Below are 23,597 nucleotides of genomic sequence, written 5' to 3' on the forward strand. Positions count from 1 at the left end.
TCCAGTAAGTGTATGTTGGTGAGTACACCAATCCTGTGACCCAACTCCACAAATTCAATACTATGATTTTAACAGAAACTGTGGTAATAGCAGTAAGTACGCAATTGTTCGTTCACACACAAATTTAATTCATCAAAATTGTCATATACATATATTTTTCATTATTGGAAATAAATATCAGAATCATAAATTGCATGAATTCTGGTGTAATAGTTATTTAGTGCTTTCCTAAACATTATGAGTGTATAGTGCTCATTCACAATTTTAAATTATGTAGAAAGCTTAACCATTACTCTAAGTGACATTTGAACTACTGTTGGTTGAAAATTTTCTATGAGATAGAGAAGTGCCGTTCACGCTTATTTCTTTAAGTTCTATCGATTTTGGTAAACTACTGTCATGGCCTAGAAGCATTTCCTGTTCGTCTGTCGTATTTAGAGATTCTGAAAAACAAGCACAAATATGATTTAACATTGAGAAGAAAACCCAATCTCTGTTTAATTACCAGTTAGTTTACTACAACAAATATTTGAAAGTCATTTGAGATAATTAAAGGTCAAGACATTTAAAAATGCTTGTTGAACTCCATGTAACTAATTACCTTCTTCTATTGTGTTTTCCAATTTATTTTTACAATTGAAAAACACGAAATTTTCTGATAAAACTCCCCTAAACACTGAAACCACCTCTAAACGGGGATTTAGGAAGTAAAGAGGTTGTTTACGTGTAAAAAATTCGCTTATAAGAGCCGCGATTCCTTTGGCTGCAGTGAAATCGGCTCCTAAAAGTAACTTATTATTGTAAATTCTTGTATAGTAACGCCCAACTTAATACACACCTAATATAAACTGGCAATCAATAACAACAGGCAAGTTCTTTGAAGATAACCCTGTCTTTGCAACACTAGTTTTAATGAAGTCCACAGCAGGGAAATATAAAGCGTTTCCGGGAGTAATCAGAATATAATCCTTTCCATTTGAGGTCTAAAAGTGTCAAAAATTACAATCTAACATTTTAAACCTTAAATACTTTCTTATTACTCTGCATTGCTCCACTTGAACTCCAGGTCGAGCCGACGGATACAATAAAAACATAATGTTGATGGCCACTCCAACTAAAATTCCATATTCGACCCCAATTACCAGACAGAAGATGAAGGTCGCAAACGCGCTCAACAAGTCCTTTTTGCTGGACCTCCACATGGGCTTGACTACTTCGTATTCGATCATAAAAATGACGGCGCACACTATGACCGCTCCCAGAGAGGCTTTTGGAATGTAGGCGAAATATGGAGTTAAAAATCCTAACGCCAAAAGGACCATTATTCCTGAAACATGTAAATTTTAAAGTATTGTGCTTTAAATGCTACTATCCTCTATGCTGAATCTTTCCTTCAAATTTTACAAGTTTTGCGATATGTAGCAATTTAAATTTTCCTTCGTCGCCTTTCCCATACATAATTTTATCTGAAATAAAATAATCTTGACACGTACCTGTAACAACTCCACCCATAGAAGTTTGCACCCCACTGGCATGATTGACCGCAGACCTCGAAAACGATCCAGTAATTGGCATCGATGAGAAAAACGCGCCCATAATGTTGCAAAATGATAGAGTCAAAAGTTCCTGAGTGGCGTCGATAACCTCACCAGTAGCTAAATAGAAGGACAACTTTAATTTCACCGCACTAATCAGACAGAAACTCACCAAAAGCTTTGGCAATGGCAACATTTCCCAGAACCGCAATAATTGGTACCAGAAAAACCGAACTCCCCAAGTCACTCAACATGTCAGGGAATGTTTTGGTACTATTGCCGACTACAGTAGTAAAGGGAGGTACTTTAAATGCGGGCAAACCAGACTTAACATCTCCGGTTAACCTAAATGGAGAGCCAGATTCTTGAGACTCGTACATATATGCTATTGCACTGCACACGATGACTACTATAGCGTTTCTCGAAGTTGAAATTAGCCATAAAGTGTAATTAAGAGACTGTTGTGTTTTGGTCGGCTTCGTGCCCTTTGAATGCAATTTTAAATCTTTTAGTTTCTGCAAGATACATTTTGTAATAATTGGTGAATAAGACTTAGCTCTACTAACCCTTAATAGTAGAAGAATAACAATGCACCCTACACCTAATCCAAGGTCGGTGAGCCTGGTGAGGTGTATATTTTGAATAACTTTGGTTATAGTGTCAAAGAAGCCATTTGACGATATCTTAAGACCTAGAAGGCTGCCGAACTGGGAGCTGCCTATTATCACAGACGTTGCTGACGTAAAACCTACTGTTACGGGTATAGAGATGAAATCCACCAGCACTCCTGTAAATTTATGCATAAAATGAATTATTCTTAGACAGCTATTGGGATGAGTATTGTACCGAGATGTAAAACAGACATGATCAATTCGACAATACCAGACAAGAAACATAGCAAAATAGCATAATCAGAGTTCCTGCCAACGACTTGTTGATAAGTCATCAGGGCCATTAAGGCTGTTGGTCCTATTGTAATGTCTTTAATACTGCCAAAAATTGTGTATATGAAGCACCCAACAAAGGCGGAATACAGACCGTACTGAAATAATTTACTTGACAAATCACACTATACAGGATGGGTAAATACCTGTGGTTCGAGACCTCCTAAAGTGGCATAAGCAAGAGCCTGAGGCATCACAGTGAGTCCTACAGTGAAGCCTGCTATACAGTCGCTGATAAACTTTTTAGTGTTATATTCCTGGGCCCAATGCAAAATTGGGATCCGTTGTAGAATGAACGCCTTGAGGGCATGTTTGTCGGACATTTTTGGGAGTGCACACCTAAAATAATATTTTATTGAAAAGATAAATAAGTAATATATTATTGCAGTTGCTAGCTAAGGTTTGTTCAACTTCTTATAGTCATTTTAGAGAAGATTTTTCTCTATGCAGGGAATATGAACTTTCTCTGATTTCATCGACTTTCGCTTTTAAATTAAATGTACTTGCGGAACAATAGTATTGCGGTTGATATTAAAACACGCGATTTTATTGGACATACTAGTTTTTATTGTTAGATAACAGTAGTAAAAAGGTTTCTTATTAATTTGTTAATTAAAGTAGCGGTTTAATCTGTCTGTACGAATGAATGTGAAAATATTTAACAATTCTTTATAGTGATATTAATACTGTTTCAGCGCACGTAAGTGGCCTCAAATTGCAACCATAAACCGCAAAAAGGCTGATAATGATTGTAAATGATTTCGACACGCAACATCGTAGCGCATGGTAGAAATTAGCAATTTTAGGTCTATTGAGAGAGGTGAAAACAAAGCTGTTGGCGTACCAGGAGAACTTATAGCCCGTTTAAAGATTAAGTTTGGGGGCAAAAATTTTCTGCAAAATGTTCAAAATAGAAACATTTGGAAATATGCAGTGTTTTAATTAAAAATTTTAACAGCAAATTTTAAAATTTAACTAATTCCACTTTTATTTGCGGCTTTCTGAAAATTTTTTTTCGTTTTAAAAGTATTCAACTCTCTTAAATTAAAAGTCTAAAAACTATCAAAGTAACTTACTCTTTGTCACCGCAATATTTTGGATCTTGCTAGTGCGTGATTGTATTGACTCAGGAAATCGTTGACCCGGTGAAAGTCACCTCACACACACATCTGTAAAATGTCTTGTATTAAATTTTTCATCTTCTTGAATGATTTATCGGCAACCTATGAGTGCTGAAAAGATGAAAAGACATATACTAAACTACATTACTTTGGCACTTAATGTTTGCTACGATAATTAGACATAGGTTTTATATTTTGCAATTAACATGTAGTTTGGGAGATATTTTCTACATACATGATTTTCTTATCACTCCAATAACTTTAATTCTAACAGCATAATTTCTACAAGTTTTAGTTGAAGTTTCTTTTTTTAAACAACAGCAAATATTTCAATACAGCTAATAAAATTATGTAGCGTGAGCCATGAAGAACTGTATATACTGCTACCATGGAACAATATTATTAAGAGGAACATCGAATAAACATTAAATATTTGCTTGCATTTTTTATTGTTAATATACAGGGAGTTTTAGGTATTTTGACAAAAAATGGTTTTGGCTTTAACTTTGTAATGCCATATTACCGTTTTAAATATTTTGGTTAAAGAATGCACTTTTGTGTAACAGTAAGATAACAAATTACATCAATTACCTGCTTGAAATATAATAATAAATAAACATGACTGCAGATTCGAATTTAAATAATACATCAAATCATCAATGATATTATTATCATAAAAATTTTAATGGATTAAAAAAAATTTCAATGTTAAAGGAACCTTGTGATTTTTAGACAAAAAAAAATGTTCGTGCTGAATGATGAGTAACAGTTTTAGTTTATAGCATTAATAGCAAACAATCTATTCTACAGTAAGTGTATTTAATGGCTTTGTATGCGATTCATCTCCAGAAATTACGCTTCTCTTTATTTGCATAATTGCAGCACATATGAAAGCATGGAAAAACTTGAATTCTTCTTGTCCTTTGAGTAACTACACTACATAACTATGAGCAATTTACGTAATATATAGCACTTAGCGACGATAGGGAACTATTTCTAAGGATATACCTACATATGTATTTTGAGACACAAATGAGTAAGGAAAATAAATTGATACACAATAAAGTTGTTAACCACATGATATTACGTACTTACCATTTAAACTAAAACTTCAATTTGATTCTAATGCTAGTTACAAAAGACAATGTTACGAAAACTCTTAAATTATATTATTTCAAAGGAAAATGTGAAAATACTTGGATCGTTGAATCGCATCGTTAAATCAGAATTTAAAGTAATTACTTTGCCTAAATGAAGAATCATTTATGTGATTGATACAATAAAGATCCCACTACTTTTAGTTTAATCAAGCATGAATAATAATTGCCTTTTTCAATTATTATTATACTATTTAAAAATCAAGGTGATAAAAAAGTAGGGATTGAAGTAGACGAAATCATCATCTGGAAATGAGTTGTCTTGTGGCTACGTTTACTACGGCATGGAAAATAATAGTATAAGATGCATTCAACAGAATTATCACTGTCTGGTAGGACTTTGACATGTTTATGTTATTGATTTTTATCAATTATTATTATTAAGATGTGTAAGTATGTATTTAATTGACTGATTTCACTGAAGCTTTTCTTCTTCTATTTATTATTTACAATATTTAACAAAATCTTCCTTAACAATATTTGGTAAACTCTTATCAAGTTAATTGGTGTGACAACCTTTTGGTGGCCTGCAAAATTGTGGTATCTTCCTTACAATTACCTAGACATTAAAAATGAAAAGGCCTTTTTTTGTCAATGAGAGAAAAATAAACTTTACATATTTGAAAAGGTTCCCATTTACTCTAGTACAGTTTTGAACAATTAGATTCAATTTTTGAATAGATTCCTGAATTTAATGGACTTTCCTAGTAACACTTTTCCACAATCCAGTTATCATATAATTTTTGGGTATATTACAATTAGAGGAGTGGTAGCACAAATGTGATTTTAATCAAAAGTAAGCCATTCCGTTGGTTTTGAAAATATCATACTACTTAAATAGTCACTTTCTATCAACTAAATCTACTTCTGCTACTACTACTATTACAATATCCATTTTGTTCAATGGACAGTAAACAATGATATTTAAGTTAATTAAATAAAATGAATGCCACCACTCATTATACCTTCTTGCATACCCCTAAAGATGTCTTGCAATTTTTTCATGATGTATTCCAAAAAACACTGAAGGAACCTATAATCGACCGTAACATTAGATACATTTCAAGAAAAATTGCTTGATAATAAATTTGTAGTAACACTTACCAAAAATAAAGGCTCCATTTATACTAAACAACAGATATTCTTCAGCATAGTTTATTTTATAATAGTTAGACACTAGAAAGGAACACAAACAAACTAAATCGCTTTTAAAACATAAAAACAACTATTTTGTAAATAATTTAATATCACAGTTGGGTGGACACCGCCTCAAGATCACCATTGCTGGGTTCAGGTTTGCCTACAAATAAAAACGAATTTTCTCTCCTAATTAGCTTATCGAAAAAACGGATAATTTGATTGTGTTATATTCATAAATCATTCTAAATAATTGATTATTTAAATTAAATTATTAGTTAAAACATTAATTTCAAATCAAGTGACATTTTGAGGTTATATTTATGTTTACATTTCCAAGTTTACAATTTTTGACAGGTCAATAGGAAAAAAAAAGAATATTTCTTGTCCTTCTCCTATTTATTGTATATGAGAAAGAGGGAAATCTATTCTAAAAACGCGCAATTCAATTATTATTTTTTACTAATTGTCAACTCTAAATACTTTACCGTCAAACTGCGTTTAAATTGTTCTTAAAATTGTTAATAATTTTATTATCGTTTGGTGGACATTACCACAGCCAATTTAATTACGTATCAAGATTAAAAGAAACATTTAAGTTACCTGGTAAAGAGGTATTATATTCTTCTTCGTTCTTGAAAGCTAAAATTTTTCCTTCACAACAATTATTAAGGATTTTGGCAACCCTTTTTTTTTGAACCAGAAATGATACAATCTTGCCTTGTTTCTGTAGGTCTTTCACTAAAGACTCAATGCACTACAAAAACGAAATCAGTTACTAGTATTTTTTTTTTCTATTAGTTTAAGCATCAAATAACCTTTCCAGCTGTGAAGTCCATGCTAAACATTCGCGTACAATCCAGTAGAACTAGCTGAGTGTCTTGGGCAGAATTTAATGTGTCCTTTAGAATTTTTCCTCTGGTGTATTCAGCTGACGAGAAAAAAAGCGATGAAGTAAAAGTTATGCGTAGATAAGATGTTCTATTGTCGATCTAGAAATAATAGTTTATCATACTTCAATGTTGTAGAGTACATTGTTATGACCTGAGTATCAAATTTAAATTATGAAATGTGCAACTTTAAGGAATCTAAGATGTGAGGGTCACAAGTATTTTACAATCACAGAGTATATACAATTTTTCCCACTACGAGATCACTAGATTTTATAAAATTACTATAAATTTACTTAAATTAAGCATAAATTAAGTTCGAAACATAAACAACGCGTTTTGAATTATAATATGTGACGTTTCATTTGACATTGATTTCCATGGCAACCATAAACAAAGTAGCAATGAGAATTATGGGGACATTGAGGCCGATTAGCTAAGTCAGTAATGAGCTCATCCGTCATTATTCACATATTATTCAACAGTTTTTAGAAACAAGTGGAAAAAACTTTATAGCAATTCAACACATTCAACATTGGCATCTTGTACAGCTAGTAGTGGAAATATTAATCAACATCCCCCGATTTTTATACACATAGATAAAGCTTCTACTAATTACCTTTTTTATGAGTATCTTGGGTCTAGATGTGAAATATACTATCTTGCATATTTCCACCAAAACTCCAACAACAATCCCCATTTCGATCCCTATCACCAGACAGGAGACAAATGTTATAACGAACGGCAGCATATCCAGCTCTACAATTTTTTTTTCCACTGTCAACAGAGAATATGTATTTCCTAGATCCTACTCACTATTAATATCCCAAATCATTTTGGTTATAGAAACTTCCACCATAAATATCACAGCACAAATTATTACTGCTGCCAACGTTGCTTTGGGGATGTACGGGAAGTATGGCGTTAAAAAGGTAAATGCCATAATTACCATTATGCCTGTGCAAAATTCTATATTAAGGGCCTCAGATATATTTAGATCCTAACCTGTATAAATTCCAGAAAGTGGTGTTCTTACTCCACTTGCGCTGCTTATAGCCGCCCTGGAGAATGAGGCGTTTACGGGGTACGACCCAAAAAATGACCCGATGATGTTGCATAACCCTACAGCTATCATCTCTTGAGAAGCATCTACTACCTTTCCACGAGCTACAGATATCAAAAGAGTTGCATTACAATCATGGAAAATAGTTTTGCCTTACCAAATGCCTTGGCAATTCCTACATTTGCTAAAATGGCCACAAATGGCATAACAACAATACTGGAGCCTAGTTCACTGATCATTGCTGGTATTTCTGTACCATTTGTTCCGTTACTAGCTTCTATAGGCTTTAACGGTATTGAGAAGTTCGGAAATCCTGAAGGCACTTCAGCTAGAAGAATCAATTTTTTGCTGAATATAAATAGAATTCAGAATAATGTCAAGATCGCTGTAGACCAGTTCGTCACACTATTTCTTACATGTCAAAGAGAAGGGTTTCTGGTTATGGAATTTGAAGATAAATGCTATAATGGCACATGATACTACTACCATAGCGTTTCTGCCCACCGAGACAAACCAAATAATTTTTTTATAGGTAGGTGTTGCCTTGTCATTAGTACCAGCTACTGGGGGTTCACCATAGTCTTTTAGTTTCTACAATCAGTACAAATATGGATAAAAAGCAACAAATAATCTACCCGAATTTACCCGCATGGCTAATAAAATGAAAATGCAGGAAGACCCAAGTAGCGTGTCCCACAATTTGAATTCAGTAATATGCATAAAGAACTTTGTCCATACATCTATGAAGGATTCTGCATCATATTTTAGTCCAAATAAGTTTTTAATCTGAGATGAAGCTATAGTAATGGCGCCAGCCGATGTGAACGCTGATACTACTGGGGTAGACACAAAATCGACGAGAAAACCTTAAATAATATTTATCATCAATTTTATTCTCTTGAAGATTTTTGTTGATGTTTCACCTAAATGAAAAATGCCACAGATTAACTCAATCACTCCAGCAAAAAATGTGAGCATAATAGCAGCTCTAAGTGCTCCAAAAGATGCGCTATGGGTATACTGGAAGGTGAGTAAGGATAGAAGAGCTGTAGGAGCAATATTAAGCTCTGGAATTGTACCTACTAAAGCGTAGATAAACCCTCCGCACAGCGACGAATAAAGACCATACTAAAAAATATCACTCTAATGCAGCTAAAATCATTAGTTCTATGAAGATAGATATAATTTGTAAAAAATTATGCATATCAAGAAGTCATATAACAGCTATTTTTTAGCCGTTTAAAAATGTTACTTACCTGAGGACCTAGACCTGCCAGGGAAGCATACGCAATAACTTGGGGTATCAAAGTTAGTCCAACGGTTATTCCAGCTACCAAATCGCAGATAGCAGTGTTGGTTTCATACTTTCTTATATATTGGCAAACTGGAAGCGCTCTAACTAAGAAATCCCACGTGTTCAGTTTTGTAAAAGGCTTCATCTTTTATGCCATTGAGGCAGGTGTTGAAGGGTTCACTAGATACTACATCAGTGGATTCTATGTTACACTAAAAAGTTTTTAGTGAATAACGTTACCGTAAAAACAAGTTAAATTGGTGGTTGAGTAACGCTGGAACTAAAAGCTGAAAGAATTAACCGGACGTAACTTAAACTAAAACGAATTTAGTGTATTGGATGATAATAAGCGTTTAAATCAGAATATTTATAGTCACCTAATTGTCAAGAAGTGATTGAACTGTTATAGTTTAGCAAATAACTATAGAATTTTGGTTTGAATTTCACTTAATATGTTTTTTAAGAGAATTAATACTACGTCCATTTTAGTGACGAAAATGCATTTTTCAAAGAATTCACGGATTCCTTAATACAGAAAAATTATATTTCGTTTTGTTTGAGACATCCACGAATATTGATAAAGGTTCTTATTCTCACATCCTTTATATTCAATAATTAGAATGATGCTAATTTATGGTTAATTAAATCTTGAATCTATATTATCACAATTTAAAAGGCCACTCAGTCGCCTTACTATTTTTTTTCTGGATTTATAAATAAAATAATGCTATGTCAATGACCTTGAATTTATAATACGACAAAAGAGTAATTGTGAACTTGTTTTTTTGCTGAGAGCAGATTTTTTCATTGAAAAAACCATTAGAAAATTCATGAACATATTTAATTTGGAGTTACGCAAATCAAGTCAGTCGATGATTATTATGATATTGAGGAATAATATGCAAAGTTAAGTAAGTATACTCAACCTTTTAAGAACATTTATTTTTTTCGTCACTTTCGTTTATCGCTTTCAATTAGTTTTTCAATTAGCACAACAATAAGTTGGTACTCGAATAACGAAATGTTTTGATTAGTACGAGTACATAGATAATTAGGTATATTTGTTTGATCCGGACGCACCTCAGTCCCAGAAACTACCAATGGTCTTTGACTCCTTTTTGTGCACTTAACTTATATTTTAGGTTGATTGAATTGTGAAAAAATGCAAGAATATGTTGATTGTTCAGTAATTAATTCTCACCATTTAATTAGCTCTTAGTACGATAAAATTGGAAAAAAAGTGGAGAAGTGTAGTGAAACAAATGAAAGAATTATAAAGGTTGAAAAACGGAAAATATGGATTTCGAAATTTAATTGTAAACGAATATTAGTTTTTGGTCATTATGTTCGGGTAAAATATTTTACATTGGAATATCGCAACCTTCTCAGCAGTAATTCCGCAGTTAAGGTATTTAACATCAAAAACTTACTTAATTGAGGTCTAATAATCACGTATTCAGGAGTCCTGCTACACGACTTTTTTTATTGTAATTTCTAAATTATTTAAGCACTATTGGTGTAATTGGTATTTACCTACCTATGTTCACACGCTTTTCACTCTCTTTTCAACTTCAATAAAATCACCAGGGGAACTGTTAAATGCGTGGTGTAACTTTCCGAAAAATGTAAAATCTAATTTATTTGTACCACTTTTCCTTCCTGGTATAGTCTTCTAGTATTGATAATTAACTGCCGCTGAAAACTAACCGATTCACATTTAAAAATGATTGAAGTCACTGTCTATAACCTCCACGAACTAATTATTATTCCGATTCAGTGCTGTTGGTCCTCATAAAAATCATCACCAATGGAGCTCCCGGTTTTTATATAGAAAATTTAACGGATGTAATTTTCTTATTAATAAAAAGTGTAAATAATACCTCTGATGGTCGAGCGCGAAGCTTGGGTTATTTTTCTATTATTTGCTAACAAAACCACAAGGTTTCAATTGGTATTCAAACAAAGCAGATAGGAGGTGACTTTTCTGGGTTTGGTAATTCAACAACATAATATAAGTGTTATTTATTATCTTTTTTTATTTTTTAACACGACACTTAATATACACATATATGGAACAGTATATTAAAGAATATATTTCATATATGAAATACTATGTTGTATTCAACGATCTGCAGATGTGGATAGCAGTGTTTTTTACAATTTTCTACGAAGTTAGCAAATTACCCATTAATTTATGGCGGTGAAATCCTAGAAAGTGATGTTAACATGGTATTTAACGTCTGATACAGGGTGGCGCAATAAAAAATCTTCACTTAAGTTTTTTCCTCTAATAAATTAATAAATGGAAATATGCTCGGGCACGTAATTTTTAGTTTTCAGGGTGGAACATTGTTCATATATTTGCACCTCCTCTGTCTCAACCTCTACGAAGAGGTGGCTGTCACCTTTTAAATCTAAAATGGCGGGCTGGGGGCCAAATGAAATATTATTTTAAGGGAATTGAATTTCTTTTGTTATGGGATCGTGTTCGTATTATTTAGTTACTAAATAAAATACACAAAAAGAAGTATTAATATTAGTGTAACAATAGTGTAATAGTGAATAAATTCCACCCCTTTCTTTAAGCGTATAGGTATGTTATTTTCATTCTTAATTATTGAACAAAATAACTCTCAATTCTTCCTGTGACTTTGATCTTTACGAGAAACAAACTGATAACAGAGATTTTTCAAAGAATCGAGAGAAATTCTAAAATACTATTGTTAATACGCTTTATTGTGCATTTTATTTATCGACCAAATAATACGAGGAAGATCCTATAACAAAAAAAAATTCAATTCCCTTTCAATAAGGTACCACTCGCCCCTCTTTCCATTTAAGATTTTAAGTGTGTCAGCTCCCCTTTCATAAGGGTTTAAGAAGTGAAGGAGTAAATATGTAAAAAATGTCTCTCCTTGAAAACTAAGGTTTACGTGTCCCAAAATGTTTTTAGTTCTTCCTTTACAAGAAAAAAACCTTAATGGAAACTTTTCAGTGTGCCACCCTGTGTATGTTCCGATTACGCCGGCTCATAGTGTATTTCTGACCACAATGTACATATACATTTAGAGGATCCGTTATATACATATAAATGTTACATGGAATAAAGGCAATAACTTTAATTACAAGGTGTTAAAAATAATTTTTTTTTTCAATTTTTTGACGATATCTTAGGAACTGTTTGAGGTATAGAATTCAACTTTTGTACAGATATTACCATTATCGTTAGCCACTATTGAAAACGTATTCAATTTTTTTTCACAGGCAAGTGAAGGAGATTTTAAAGTTTATATAAGGCTTTTTGCCTCTACTTTCTAATTTACAGAGATAATTTGCATTTTTAAACCACATTTTAAGCCGTCGGTGTTTTCTACACAATAAAGTTGGAAGCCCGCATTACCGTAAGTGGCAATTTTCAACAATTATTGTGATATTTATTTTTTTATTTAATTAATTTTGATAATAAAATGTTTTTGTCATGTTGCTACTTTTTTCATTTTTTTTATAATAAAATTCCATTTTTCCGGAATATGGTTTGCTTTAGAATTTTTGATCACGAGTAATTTTTTTGTGAAGAAAAGATTGGCGGTTTAAAAGGGGGTTCCAAAATGCCAATAGTCTCAATGGTATAAAAATTATGGCCAAAAACCTTACACAAATCTTAAAATCACCGCCACTGGCCTATAAAAAACAATTGCTAAATTCTTTACGTCACGTGGTTCCGGAGATATCATCAAAAAAATCTTTATTTTTAAAACTCTGTATCTTGGAAACGGTGCGTTTGCGGATCCATGTTAATAGGAACTTTTTTTTTACAATAAATCAAGCCATCACACTCTTCATTCGTGGACACATGTTTTGAAGCACCTTTTGTATTATAGAAGTGCTAAAACAGATAGGCCTTCAGTTAAAAAAATTAGATAACTTTTATATAGTGGAATCTCGGAAATTGTCAGCTATATCCATTATACAGAGATCGTTGAATGCGTTAATATCATTATTATACGGCTAATAATCGGATCAAAATTCTATACATGTAACCAAAGGGGGCATGCTGCACTGACACAGCAATTGCCTATCCTTCCCGTACTTGTTTACTTTCCTATTGAATCCTTCTCCGAGCTTTAGCACTTGAGTCCCATACTGGCACTGCATCTCAGACTTAGGGTCAGCTTCACGATTGACAAGCCTAATGCTGTCCAAATCAGGATCAGGACAGATGAAATCGTCGGGACAACAAAGGGTTTCCTCAGAACGGAAGTTGAAGTAGGCAGGAGCACACTTCTTGTTGATCTCCTCTGTGAACTGAATTTGAGCCGCGCAGTTCTGCCTCATGCAAGTTTGCTCATCATAATTCCCTTCGGTAAAATTTTCATGGCACACGCAACTGAGACAAGTGTGAGTGGGGTAAAACTTAGCACCTTTATCATAGCTTACTCCATCTACTAAACACTTTTTCTCCTTTGTAGTGTCATTGGAGCAAATCTCGCCAATGGAGCAGCATTTTCCAATTTCGTACTCGCTGTAGCATTTTTCACCTAGGGATCCTCCGATGGCCTCTGGACAATCTAGAACTGCACATTGAATGAAATCGAAATCTTCGCATCTACACCCAATTTGGCAAGCGGAGTAGGTCATGTTAGATGGTATGTCTTCTCCTGGTGAGTAGTTTTTGCCTTTGAATATGCAGCCGCTTTTAGGCCTGTTGAAGTTGCATTTGTATTTGAGTGGACACTGGTCCTCACCCTTTATGAGCTCGCAGCCTATGTCTTCATAGAGGAGAATTCCATGCTTATCACATACATTGGAGTCACTCGCACTTAACACTTCTGCGATTATTGTTACCACCAAGAGGCATGTTTTCAAAGAGGACATTGTGTCGAAAACCTGGTAGAAGGTACCAACAGCTTTACCAGAAATTATGTAACTGATCATATTATTTGTCATAATTTTTCATATTGACGCATTTGGAATATTTCTCTTTTAGGCTTTGGTTAAGATTGAGTTATCGAGTTACCATCAGTGATGAGTTACCATTACAAACAAGCATGCAATAACCGTGATATGGAACCTGTTTGTTTCTGACCTTCACAGTGAATAATCGTAAACTAATAATTGGTGGTACTTGTAAGTTTGGATGGTTCTACAACTTGCGAATAAGTTACTTTTAGTTGTCACTGTAAATCCCAGCCGTATTTTTAAATGTATGATAATGAAGGTTTTTCCATGCAAGTCGAGGTTTCAAAATGCTGATGGAGATTATTTTTTCTTATTATGAGCGATTAAGACTAATGGACACCTGCAATATTATGCTAATAAATTATTGTTATTCGTTACGAATATATTATACAGGTAGCCAGTTTCCAATTCTTTCTTAAATACAGTGCTCGCAAAAAGTATTGCAACATGTTTATAGCTTTAGCGAATTCGTGCAAGAAACAGGCATTCAGAATAATAAGTTCTTTTGCAGAATTTTATTGTCGGATGAAGCAATGTTTTGCTTAAATGGATCTATTCGTCGACATAATTGTCGCTAGTAGACTATAGACAATCCTCCATGCAGATTCTGTATACACAACATTCGCAAAAACTCCATATACGGATGGGTATAATCGAATGCCATTTCATCAGTCCATTTTTCATAAAAAAGAACTTAACCATCGCATCATACTTGGAATTATTGCAAAACAAAACGGTTCCATTAATCGCCGTATTTTTTTCTGGGAGAAATAGGGAATAAGTAGCCAATAGTATTTGGCTCCAACAAGATGGTGCACCATCATATTATGCCATGACTCTGAAAATATGTCTTAACATTTTTCCCAGCAGATAGATCGATGAAAGAGACGCAATAGAATGGCCGTCACGATCTCCAGATTTTGCACCCCTCGATTTTTTTTTGCGGGGTCACTTAAAAGGTTTCGTTTAAATTTTAAATTTAAACGATCGAAGACCCTTAAGATTCCTGCACAAAACCTTTAAATTAGCGATGTACCTTGCTAAATTGAGACATAAGGGTTTGAGTATTGAGAAAATATTTTAAATTAGACGTGAAAGTGCTGCCTAACAATGAGTTTTAAGTGTTTTCCTTTTAGCCGAGTCCACAACTAGAAGTGCGATTATTAGCAATTCATTAGAGGTTCCTTGGTGTAAATTATGTGAAACAATTAAATTGTTAACAACATGATACCCCGTTGAGAAAAATCACACTTTCGTATATGTACCTAAACAATAATTCTAACGAGCGTTGTGCGATCATCGTAGATTTCATGGAAATTCATGAATATTCTCATGCTAGAAAGCATAATAATGAAGCTCCCGGATATCTTTAACGGGAATTGAATTCACAGTAGTGATAGTAGGAAATCTTTGTTCACTTAAGAAAAAGCTATAGGCTTCAGTGGCCTCTCTGTCCGTGACATAATGTTTAGCTTTCTTGTTTACAATTCAATCAAATATACACAAAAAAGGGAAGAAGAGAAAAAAATCACGATTCTTGGAAATATCCCAGCAGTGTAATGGAAGAGAAGAGAAAGCGGGACTATCTTATTGGCCTTGTTAGGCGGAAGGAGTTGAGTATAGTCCGATTGTAGTGGTTGTCTTTCCATTTGAATCGTAGTTATAGCAATTTTGCCGTTATTGTAGTCATTAGTGTCCGTTCATATAAATGTGTCTTGGATGGATCGTGGAGAGGGTTCTTGGGGTGTCTTATCTTGGAGATTAGTCTCAGTGCGATCTGTTCTGTATTGTGTATGTGCTGTTTCTGTAACATTTGCTCTTAGTCAAAGTGCATATTCCAGCAACGATACGCAAATAGATTTGTAAATTTTAGTGGCCGTTTTGGAGCTAATTTCTTTGTTCTTTTACTGATTTCCGTTCTTGTATGTTATACGCATTTGGTGAATTTCAATTTCTTATCAATTATTATTCCTAGACATTTTACTTCCAGTTTTGGTTTCGTTTGGTGACCGTCTGTTACCATTGTTGGGGAGTTGTCTTTTATCTGATGGTTTGGAAGTAACAGTTGATTCTTGGTGGCGTTTGGATTCAGTCTCCATCTGTAGAGTTAAGTCATTGTGTTGTCCGTTAGTATCTGCAGTTTTTCCATAGCTTCTGTCGTGCGTGATATGTGTAGTGTCGTCAACGTATTGCAGTATATACAGGGTGTTTGGTTCACCGATACATATCCGAAAGGGGGTGGTAGGTGCGATGATTTGGAATGTATTGAACCATATATACTATTATACAAAGTGTTACGCATTTCGAGATATCGTCATTTTTCCAAATTTTACCATTTTCGCTGTTTACTTCCATATAAGTTAAAATAAAAATTTAGCTGAATGTTCGATCTGGCTCTACCTTTTTTCACATAAACTTGAATATGTATTTTATTGATATCAAACATCTAATGAAGTCTACATATTAAAAAAAAAATAATGTAGCCTTTTAAAGTTCGAAAAAGAAATTTCTTAAATATCAAACCTTGACTTTGTAAGCGAATACAAGAAAAGGTGCAAATGAAAGAGACGTTCAAATATCTCTAAAAACTTATTGAACTAATGCTCTTTCGAATGATATATTGAAAGACTCAGATTTAATGTCGCATAAGATATTTAATTAAAAAAAAATTAAAAATGCGGATATGGCGATTTAACAATATGAATAAAAATTAATTAGTAATTATTATTTATACATTAATTATACTATTTATTTAAGATTAATTATTATGCTCGAAATGAGATCCACCATTTCTGATACAACATCGGCATCTTCGTCGCATCTCTGTGGTGGTTACTCCTAGCTTCATTTCAACCTTCATGACTTTTGCTGCCCTATTAATTTTTTGAATGAGATGGTCTCGATCGTGAATTTCTTCATTGTATACCAGTTCCTTCATTCTTCCCCAGATATGATAATCTACTGGGGTCAGATCCGGAGATCTAGCAGGCCATAATATTGGTCCGTAAAAAAAATAATATAAAAATAAAATAAAATATCTGGTAAGCCATGATACTGGGTTGCTTAGTAACGAGATATGACAGACAGTGTTTTATTCAAAATTTTTTTAGTGGTCAATCGATGTATTTTATTTCGTATAATACTGTGATATTTCATTTTTAACGATTTAGATTAATGGCTGCATATTCAAATGTTGAATATGCTGATATACTTTTTATGTATGGCAGAGCTGACGGTAACGCAGCTGCCGCTCAGCGTTTATATCGTGAAAGATTTCCTCAAAGAAGAGTACCTAACGTAAAAGTATTCGCTAATACATATCGTAGAATGAGTGAAACTGGGAATTTATATCATCAAGATCCTAGACCGAATAACCAAAAATATCACGCTGAGGTGGACGTACAAATTTTTAATACGTTTGAAGCAGAGCCCACTACAAGCGTTAGGAAAGTAGCTGAACAACTCAACGTATCTACGTGGAAGGTGTGGTCAGTTCTACACTCTGAGAAATTGCACCCTTTTCATTACACACCCGTGCAAGGACTTGAGGAGGGAGATCCAATCCGAAGAACACATTTTTGTCGATTTATCTTACATGCGGATATTGAAGATGGAAGATTTCTTCGCAGGATTTTATGGACGGATGAATCTAAATTTTCCCGTGAAGGAGTTACCAACTTTCATAATTTGCATTATTGGGCTGAAGAAAATCCGCATATGAAAAAAGAAACTTCGTTTCAACATAAATTTAGTGTGAACGTATGGGCTGGTATAATAGGCAGGCTTTTGATTGGCCCATATTTTTTGCCAGACAATTTAAATGGCGAAAATTACCTAGAATTTTTAAGAAATCATTTACCAGATATTTTGGACGATATACCTTTAGATGTAAAACGGAAATCATATTTCAAAACGATGGATGTCCTGCCCATTATCGGAAAACAATAAGGGAGTTTTTAAATAATCAGTTTCCCGAAAGATGGATAGGGCGAAACGGACCAATATTATGGCCTGCTAGATCTCCGGATCTGACCCCAGTAGATTATCATATCTGGGGAAGAATGAAGGAACTGGTATACAATGAAGAAATTCACGATCGAGACCATCTCATTCAAAAAATTAATAGGGCAGCAAAAGTCATGAAGGTTGAAATGAAGCTAGGAGTAACCACCACAGAGATGCGACGAAGATGCCGATGTTGTATCAGAAATGGTGGATCTCATTTCGAGCATAATAATTAATCTTAAATAAATAGTATAATTAATGTATAAATAATAATTACTAATTAATTTTTATTCATATTGTTAAATCGCCATATCCGCATTTTTAATTTTTTTTTAATTAAATATCTTATGCGACATTAAATCTGAGTCTTTCAATATATCATTCGAAAGAGCATTAGTTCAATAAGTTTTTAGAGATATTTGAACGTCTCTTTCATTTGCACCTTTTCTTGTATTCGCTTACAAAGTCAAGGTTTGATATTTAAGAAATTTCTTTTTCGAACTTTAAAAGGCTACATTATTTTTTTTTTAATATGTAGACTTCATTAGATGTTTGATATCAATAAAATACATATTCAAGTTTATGTGAAAAAAGGTAGAGCCAGATCGAACATTCAGCTAAATTTTTATTTTAACTTATATGGAAGTAAACAGCGAAAATGGTAAAATTTGGAAAAATGACGATATCTCGAAATGCGTAACACTTTGTATAATAGTATATATGGTTCAATACATTCCAAATCATCGCACCTACCACCCCCTTTCGGATATGTATCGGTGAACCAAACACCCTGTATATATGTCGTTTTGTCAAAGTGATTTTTATCTTGTAGATAATGATTGTATACAGGGTGGCCCATCGAAAACAGTCCAGCAAAGTTTACTGCTTTTTATGTGAAAATTTGGAAAAAGCCTCGGACCCGTATACTTTTGTTTTCAGGGGGACAAATTTCCACATTAATTCTATCACTGTAACTTCAACCCCTTAGCGGGGGCGGCATTCAACCTTATTTTTTCAAATGGAAAGGGGTATGTTGTGATACATCTTTTGAATGGGCATTAAATTGTCTTTCAAATGGCGTTTTGTTTTTTATATTTGAGCTGCGCGTCGCCGAGAAATATTAATTTAACTTTATTGATTAGTGTTTACATGTTATCTTATTAAGTGTTGAAAATATCCCCCGTTCACCTCCATACAATACTACAGCATCTGTTCAAAGTGTTCCTGCATATTTTGAAGAATATCTGGTTTAATTTGTTGACATTTATTAGTGATGCGGTTCCGTAAATCTTCTAAGGATTCAGGCAGGGTGGCATAAATTTTTGATTTCAAATGTCCCCACAAAAAGAAATCAAGAGGAGATAAATCGGGTGATCTCGCGGGCCATTCGATAGCACCCCTCCCCCCAATCCATCTATCAGGAAACGTTTCATCCAGAAACTGCCATACAGGTATTGCATAATGGGGAAGAGCTCCGTCTTGTTGAAATATCGGATTTTCTTCATGGTACGTTGGTCGTTTTCCATAATTTCGATCAGCGCTGGGTTGACGGCATTCTCCAACAGGTCTAAGTAAGTATCTTCAGTTAAATTTCCCGGTAAGAAAAATGGTCTAATTATGTAATCACCAAAAATACCAGTCCAAACGTTTAATTTTTGAGGATGTTGAGTATGAACCTCATGGTAGATCCTTGGACTCGTGTCGGACCAGTAACGACAATTATGTCGATTGACTGTGCCATTGAGAAAAAATGTACATTCGTCTGAGAAGCAAACGTTAAAAAGGTAGTTGGGATTATTTATCATTTTTCCGGACATTATTTCACAAAATTGTAAACGGCGGTCATTATCATCTTCATTCAATTCTTGTAGAAGTTGAATTTTATGTGGGTGCCATTCATTATGTTTCAGAATTCTTTGTACAGTGGTCCTCGAAACTTCCGTTACATCAGAAAGTTTTCTGGTACTTACTGTAGGGTCCATACTAACTTGGCCCGGAACAGCTACTTGTACTGCCTCATTTCTCACCGGATTTCTAATATTCCGTTTTTTATTTGTCACTGAACCAGTTTGCCGGAATTTTGCTACTAATTGTAGGATGTAACCATGATGTATGTTTCTGTCTGCATGCCTCTCATTAAACAAAGTTGTCGTTACTCTTGCGCATTGATTGTTTATAAAATACAATTCAATAATTTCCACTTTCTCCGCAACAGAATAAACCATTTTTATCGAGCCGAAAGAAAAGAATTGCACAGCAATAACGAACTACTGTTGTGGAGAAACCGTCCCCCCTGCCATTCAAACAATAAAAGGGGTAACACCCAGGGTTTTCCCTAATTCCTTGTAAGGCTAAGTTAAGACGTAAATATGATTAGGTATTATTTTAATAATATAAGATACTGAAAACGGTCGGACAAAATACCCTCATGGTACGCCCATGGACTTCACAATATGCACCATGATTTCCGAAAAACCCTGGGTTTTTCCAACAGTTATCCGCAGATGAGGGACGAACCAAATGTTGGAATTCCCAGCAATAGCCTTTTTCGGAACCAAAATCATGGTGCAATTTCACGTACCGACAATACGCACAAGGCCCAATCTAGCCATTAAAGCGCTACGCCTTAATATGGTAAAAAGAGCGGAAAAAAGCGTAGAGTCGGGATACGCCTATGGGTGTTCCTCGAAGAGGCACGATAAAAAGACAGGCAAGTTTTGGTAAGGAGGTTGTTGGTCTTCTGAAGCTTTTGGAAAAAGCTTGCTTGTTTTGACTCTCTTGTTTCAGTTTCTTTTATAAGTCTTGCCACCCCGTGTATTAAGAACGGGGCAAAAGGGAGTACGACATCGCCGGTCGTGTAAAAACAAAAGACAGAAAAGTGAGTTTAGGTGAGTGTCCGCGAGTTAACACCGATCATAAAAAGTGTCTTACCGCATAACTTCCGCCATCAGTAAATCATCGGGGGGATCGTCAGATCTCTTATTCTCACTGCCGCGCCCACGGGAGGAAAGGCGAGAAAGGAGCCTCACCCCGAGAACTACACAAGAACTGTTAAATAGGATAGAGTAAGGAAGGTAGAATTAAGGACGTTGTAGAAATAGTTTTAAGGTTCAGGAGCTTATCCGATTCTCCCACTCTTGTAAAAAGTTAAAAGTTTCCTAAGTTAAACTTTAGAAGTAGTATTAAGAACTCTTTTAGAAAAACTTAGGTGGTACCCCTTAAGAATTAAACGTATGTAGTAATAATTCTTGCGTTTCAAATGGCGTACGGGAATGCGAGTGGAAACAGGCTGGGACTCTTCCAGTTATCGTTAGAGGGGATTGATTCCCCTAGTACCACCCGGGAAGCAGAGGCAGAAAGGCCCCGGAAAGCACCGACGCTGCGTCCACGACGTTCAAGTAACCTTGCTAATCACGTTACTACCCACATCAACTACTTTACTGAAGGTAAAATCGAATTGTCCACCGATATTTGTTAGTTTAGAAAAAATTGTTACTCACAAACCTATTTGCAAATAAGAAGTCCAGTAAAATGTTTAAAATTCCATTTCTCAGCGATGCGCAGCTCAAATGTAAAAAACGAAACGCCATTTGAAAGACAATTTAATGCCCATTCAAATGATGTATCACAACATACCCCTTTCCATTTAAAAAAATAAGGGCGAATGCCGCCCCCGCTAAGGGGTTGAAGTTACAGTGATAGAATTAATGTGGGAATTTGTCCCCCTGAAAACAAAAGTATACGGGTCCGAGGCTTTTTCCAAATTTTCACATACAAAGCAGTAAACTTTGCTGGACTGTTTTCGATGGGTCACCCTGTATATCGTGGCAGTAAATGTTGTAAAGAAATGGCGCGAGTGGCGATCCTTGTGGAAGCTCTTGCTAAGGGGAGAAGGTAAAGGAAAAGGTGTTGTTTGCACGTACCTCTAGGTGTCGGTTTTCTCTTAGGTCCCTTATTACATGTAATAAGCACTTAGGTGTGTTAAGCTTGTGTAGTTTGTGCAATAGTCCTTTGTACCCAACACTGTCGAAGGCCTTATTTATGTCCATAAAGACACATGCTGTTTTATTATTTTCTAGATGTGAGGTTTGTACGTTATTGATCAATATGAACAGTGGGTGTATTGTCGAGCGCGTAGGTTTAAAGCCGAATTGGTACGTTGGTATGTGGTCTCCAATTAGATTTTGCAGTCTCGTATTGAATATATTTTCAAATATTTTGGTTAATATAAGAAGTAATGCAATAGATTTGTAGTTTTCTGTATGTGTTGTCCAGTCCAGATCTAGAAACGGGTATTATTGTTCCCGTTTTCCAGGTCTCTGGTAACGCGTTCGTTTTGATGCAATCGTCGAGTAGTTCCAGTATAAGTTTGTGCGTTTGTGTGGTCAAGTTTTTCAGTACTTTGCTTTTTATATTGTCTTTTCCTGGTACTGCATTTTTAATGCGCTCGAGTGCTTCGTCATATTCTGCGTCAGTGATTAGTTGGTATGGGCAGTTCTTGTCATTTGTAAAGTAGTTTTCGTATCAATTATGACTAACGTCCAGTTTTGATCGTCGAAGTTTGGACTTGTGGATATAGCCAATGCCCTTTGAAGCTGTTTGGCAAACGAGTCAGCAATGTCTTGGTCTGTGTATAGTTCTGTTCCATTTTCGTTGATTGTGTTGCTATTAATGTTTTTCTTGTACCGCGAGAATTTTTTTTTTCTGCCAGTATGTCCTTCCTTGGTCCTGTTCAACTTCCTGGTATGCTTTCAGCCATTTATTTTAGCTTTGTTTCAGCCCTGGTTTTATGGTGCTATCGGTGTTTTGACGTTCCTGTTCAGTTCATTCAGTTTTCTTTTTAGTTCTTCGTGTTGCATGAGTGTATACGTTTTATATAATTCCCTTTTACGTTTGATCAATCTTAATATAAATCTTGGTAGGGTGGGTTGATGGAAATGGTTTTTTATGGGGAGTGAACGTTTTTCGATTGCCTGTATCACTTGCTGCTGAAGATTTTCGATAGAGGTAGAGGACATAGTCGTCTATGTGCAGTTGTAACTTTCCGAAGTCTATTTTATTGAGGTTTGGTTTTGGCGCCACATTTGCCGCATCCGCATTTTGTGTTTGTCCGAGGTTTGTGTCCAACGTTATTGGTAAGTGGTCTAATCCGGGTTCATTTATAACCATAACATTGCTCTAGGTTGGCTCTGTAAAGTGATAGATGGGGAGTGGAGTCTTGATTCCTAGGCATTAAAAATGAGGGCGGTGTGGTGTTTTGCAAAATCTGAATTGTCCAAGGACCTATTCAATTGCATTGTCTTGTTTTTGTTTAGATTGAAGTCTCCCTCAATAATTACATATCTGTAGAGGCACGTTTTGGTTAGGATGTCCTGTTCTATGCTGGAGTGAGGATGAATGTACACTAGGAATATATGGATGATGTCATTTCAGAAGGGTATAGTGAAATGGAGACAGTCATTTAAACGACCTGGGACCTCATCGTCCAAGTG

General features: G+C 34.7%; 4 protein-coding genes across 9 annotated transcripts; 1 reads left to right on the top strand and 3 right to left on the bottom strand.

Moving 5' to 3' along the window:
• Positions 1–104: 104 nt before the first annotated feature.
• LOC136347320 (sodium-independent sulfate anion transporter-like) lies at positions 105–6,001 on the bottom strand. Of its 5 annotated transcripts, none has more exons than XM_066297213.1 (12): positions 5,862–5,910; positions 5,723–5,790; positions 3,556–3,648; positions 2,626–2,818; positions 2,382–2,577; positions 2,102–2,322; positions 1,708–2,050; positions 1,494–1,655; positions 1,041–1,327; positions 839–983; positions 602–781; positions 105–443 (listed from the first exon to the last, which is right to left on the bottom strand). In XM_066297213.1, exons 4-12 carry the CDS (start codon positions 2,800–2,802, stop codon positions 295–297), a joined length of 1,860 nt encoding a protein of 619 aa, XP_066153310.1. In that variant the 5' UTR covers positions 2,803–2,818; positions 3,556–3,648; positions 5,723–5,790; positions 5,862–5,910; the 3' UTR covers positions 105–294. The 5 variants fall into 5 exon arrangements, with proteins under 5 accessions (XP_066153310.1, XP_066153309.1, XP_066153308.1 ...); XM_066297212.1 differs by lacking the exons at positions 5,723–5,790; positions 5,862–5,910 and adding exons at positions 4,696–5,316; positions 5,374–5,701 and having other exon boundaries at positions 3,556–3,711; XM_066297211.1 differs by lacking the exon at positions 5,723–5,790 and having other exon boundaries at positions 3,556–3,711; positions 5,862–6,001.
• Positions 5,897–11,095, bottom strand: LOC136347323 (sodium-independent sulfate anion transporter-like). 2 transcript variants are annotated; one of them, XM_066297218.1, is made up of 12 exons: positions 10,679–11,095; positions 9,104–9,353; positions 8,771–8,975; positions 8,493–8,713; positions 8,264–8,438; positions 8,005–8,175; positions 7,790–7,951; positions 7,601–7,741; positions 7,404–7,543; positions 6,713–6,886; positions 6,498–6,651; positions 5,897–6,057 (listed from the first exon to the last, which is right to left on the bottom strand). In XM_066297218.1, the coding sequence occupies exons 2-12, from the start codon at positions 9,284–9,286 to the stop codon at positions 6,005–6,007; spliced, it is 1,779 nt and encodes a 592-aa protein (XP_066153315.1). In that variant the 5' UTR covers positions 9,287–9,353; positions 10,679–11,095; the 3' UTR covers positions 5,897–6,004. The 2 variants fall into 2 exon arrangements, with proteins under 2 accessions (XP_066153315.1, XP_066153316.1); XM_066297219.1 differs by lacking the exon at positions 10,679–11,095 and having other exon boundaries at positions 8,771–8,867; positions 8,927–8,975; positions 9,104–9,157.
• A 53-nt stretch (positions 11,096–11,148) lies between these two features.
• Positions 11,149–14,199, bottom strand: LOC136347325 (uncharacterized). Its single transcript, XM_066297223.1, has one exon. It carries the CDS (start codon positions 14,086–14,088, stop codon positions 13,162–13,164), a length of 927 nt encoding a protein of 308 aa, XP_066153320.1. The 5' UTR covers positions 14,089–14,199; the 3' UTR covers positions 11,149–13,161.
• A 2,141-nt stretch (positions 14,200–16,340) lies between these two features.
• On the top strand, positions 16,341–18,048 carry LOC136347302 (uncharacterized). The gene has a single exon (XM_066297184.1). It carries the CDS (start codon positions 17,275–17,277, stop codon positions 18,046–18,048), a length of 774 nt encoding a protein of 257 aa, XP_066153281.1. The 5' UTR covers positions 16,341–17,274.
• Positions 18,049–23,597: the final 5,549 nt, after the last annotated feature.

This window comes from Euwallacea fornicatus, chromosome 28 (genome assembly GCF_040115645.1).
Source record: "Euwallacea fornicatus isolate EFF26 chromosome 28, ASM4011564v1, whole genome shotgun sequence".
In the NCBI taxonomy this organism is placed as follows: Eukaryota; Metazoa; Arthropoda; class Insecta; order Coleoptera; family Curculionidae; genus Euwallacea; species Euwallacea fornicatus.

Coding starts and splice junctions, on each gene's coding strand:
- LOC136347320 (XM_066297211.1), bottom strand. CDS start 2,802: ATGTCCGACAAACATGCCCTCAAGGCGTTCATTCTACAACGGATCCCA. Junction 2,323..2,381: donor CATGTCTGTTTTACATCTCG/GTACAATACTCA, acceptor ATAAATTTACAG/GAGTGCTGGTGGATTTCATC. Junction 1,328..1,493: donor TATGGGTGGAGTTGTTACAG/GTACGTGTCAAG, acceptor TACATGTTTCAG/GAATAATGGTCCTTTTGGCG.
- LOC136347323 (XM_066297218.1), bottom strand. CDS start 9,286: ATGAAGCCTTTTACAAAACTGAACACGTGGGATTTCTTAGTTAGAGCG. Junction 8,439..8,492: donor TCATTTTATTAGCCATGCGG/GTAAATTCGGGT, acceptor TACTGATTGTAG/AAACTAAAAGACTATGGTGA. Junction 6,652..6,712: donor TGGACTTCACAGCTGGAAAG/GTTATTTGATGC, acceptor TCGTTTTTGTAG/TGCATTGAGTCTTTAGTGAA.
- LOC136347325 (XM_066297223.1), bottom strand. CDS start 14,088: ATGACAAATAATATGATCAGTTACATAATTTCTGGTAAAGCTGTTGGT.
- LOC136347302 (XM_066297184.1), top strand. CDS start 17,275: ATGGCTGCATATTCAAATGTTGAATATGCTGATATACTTTTTATGTAT.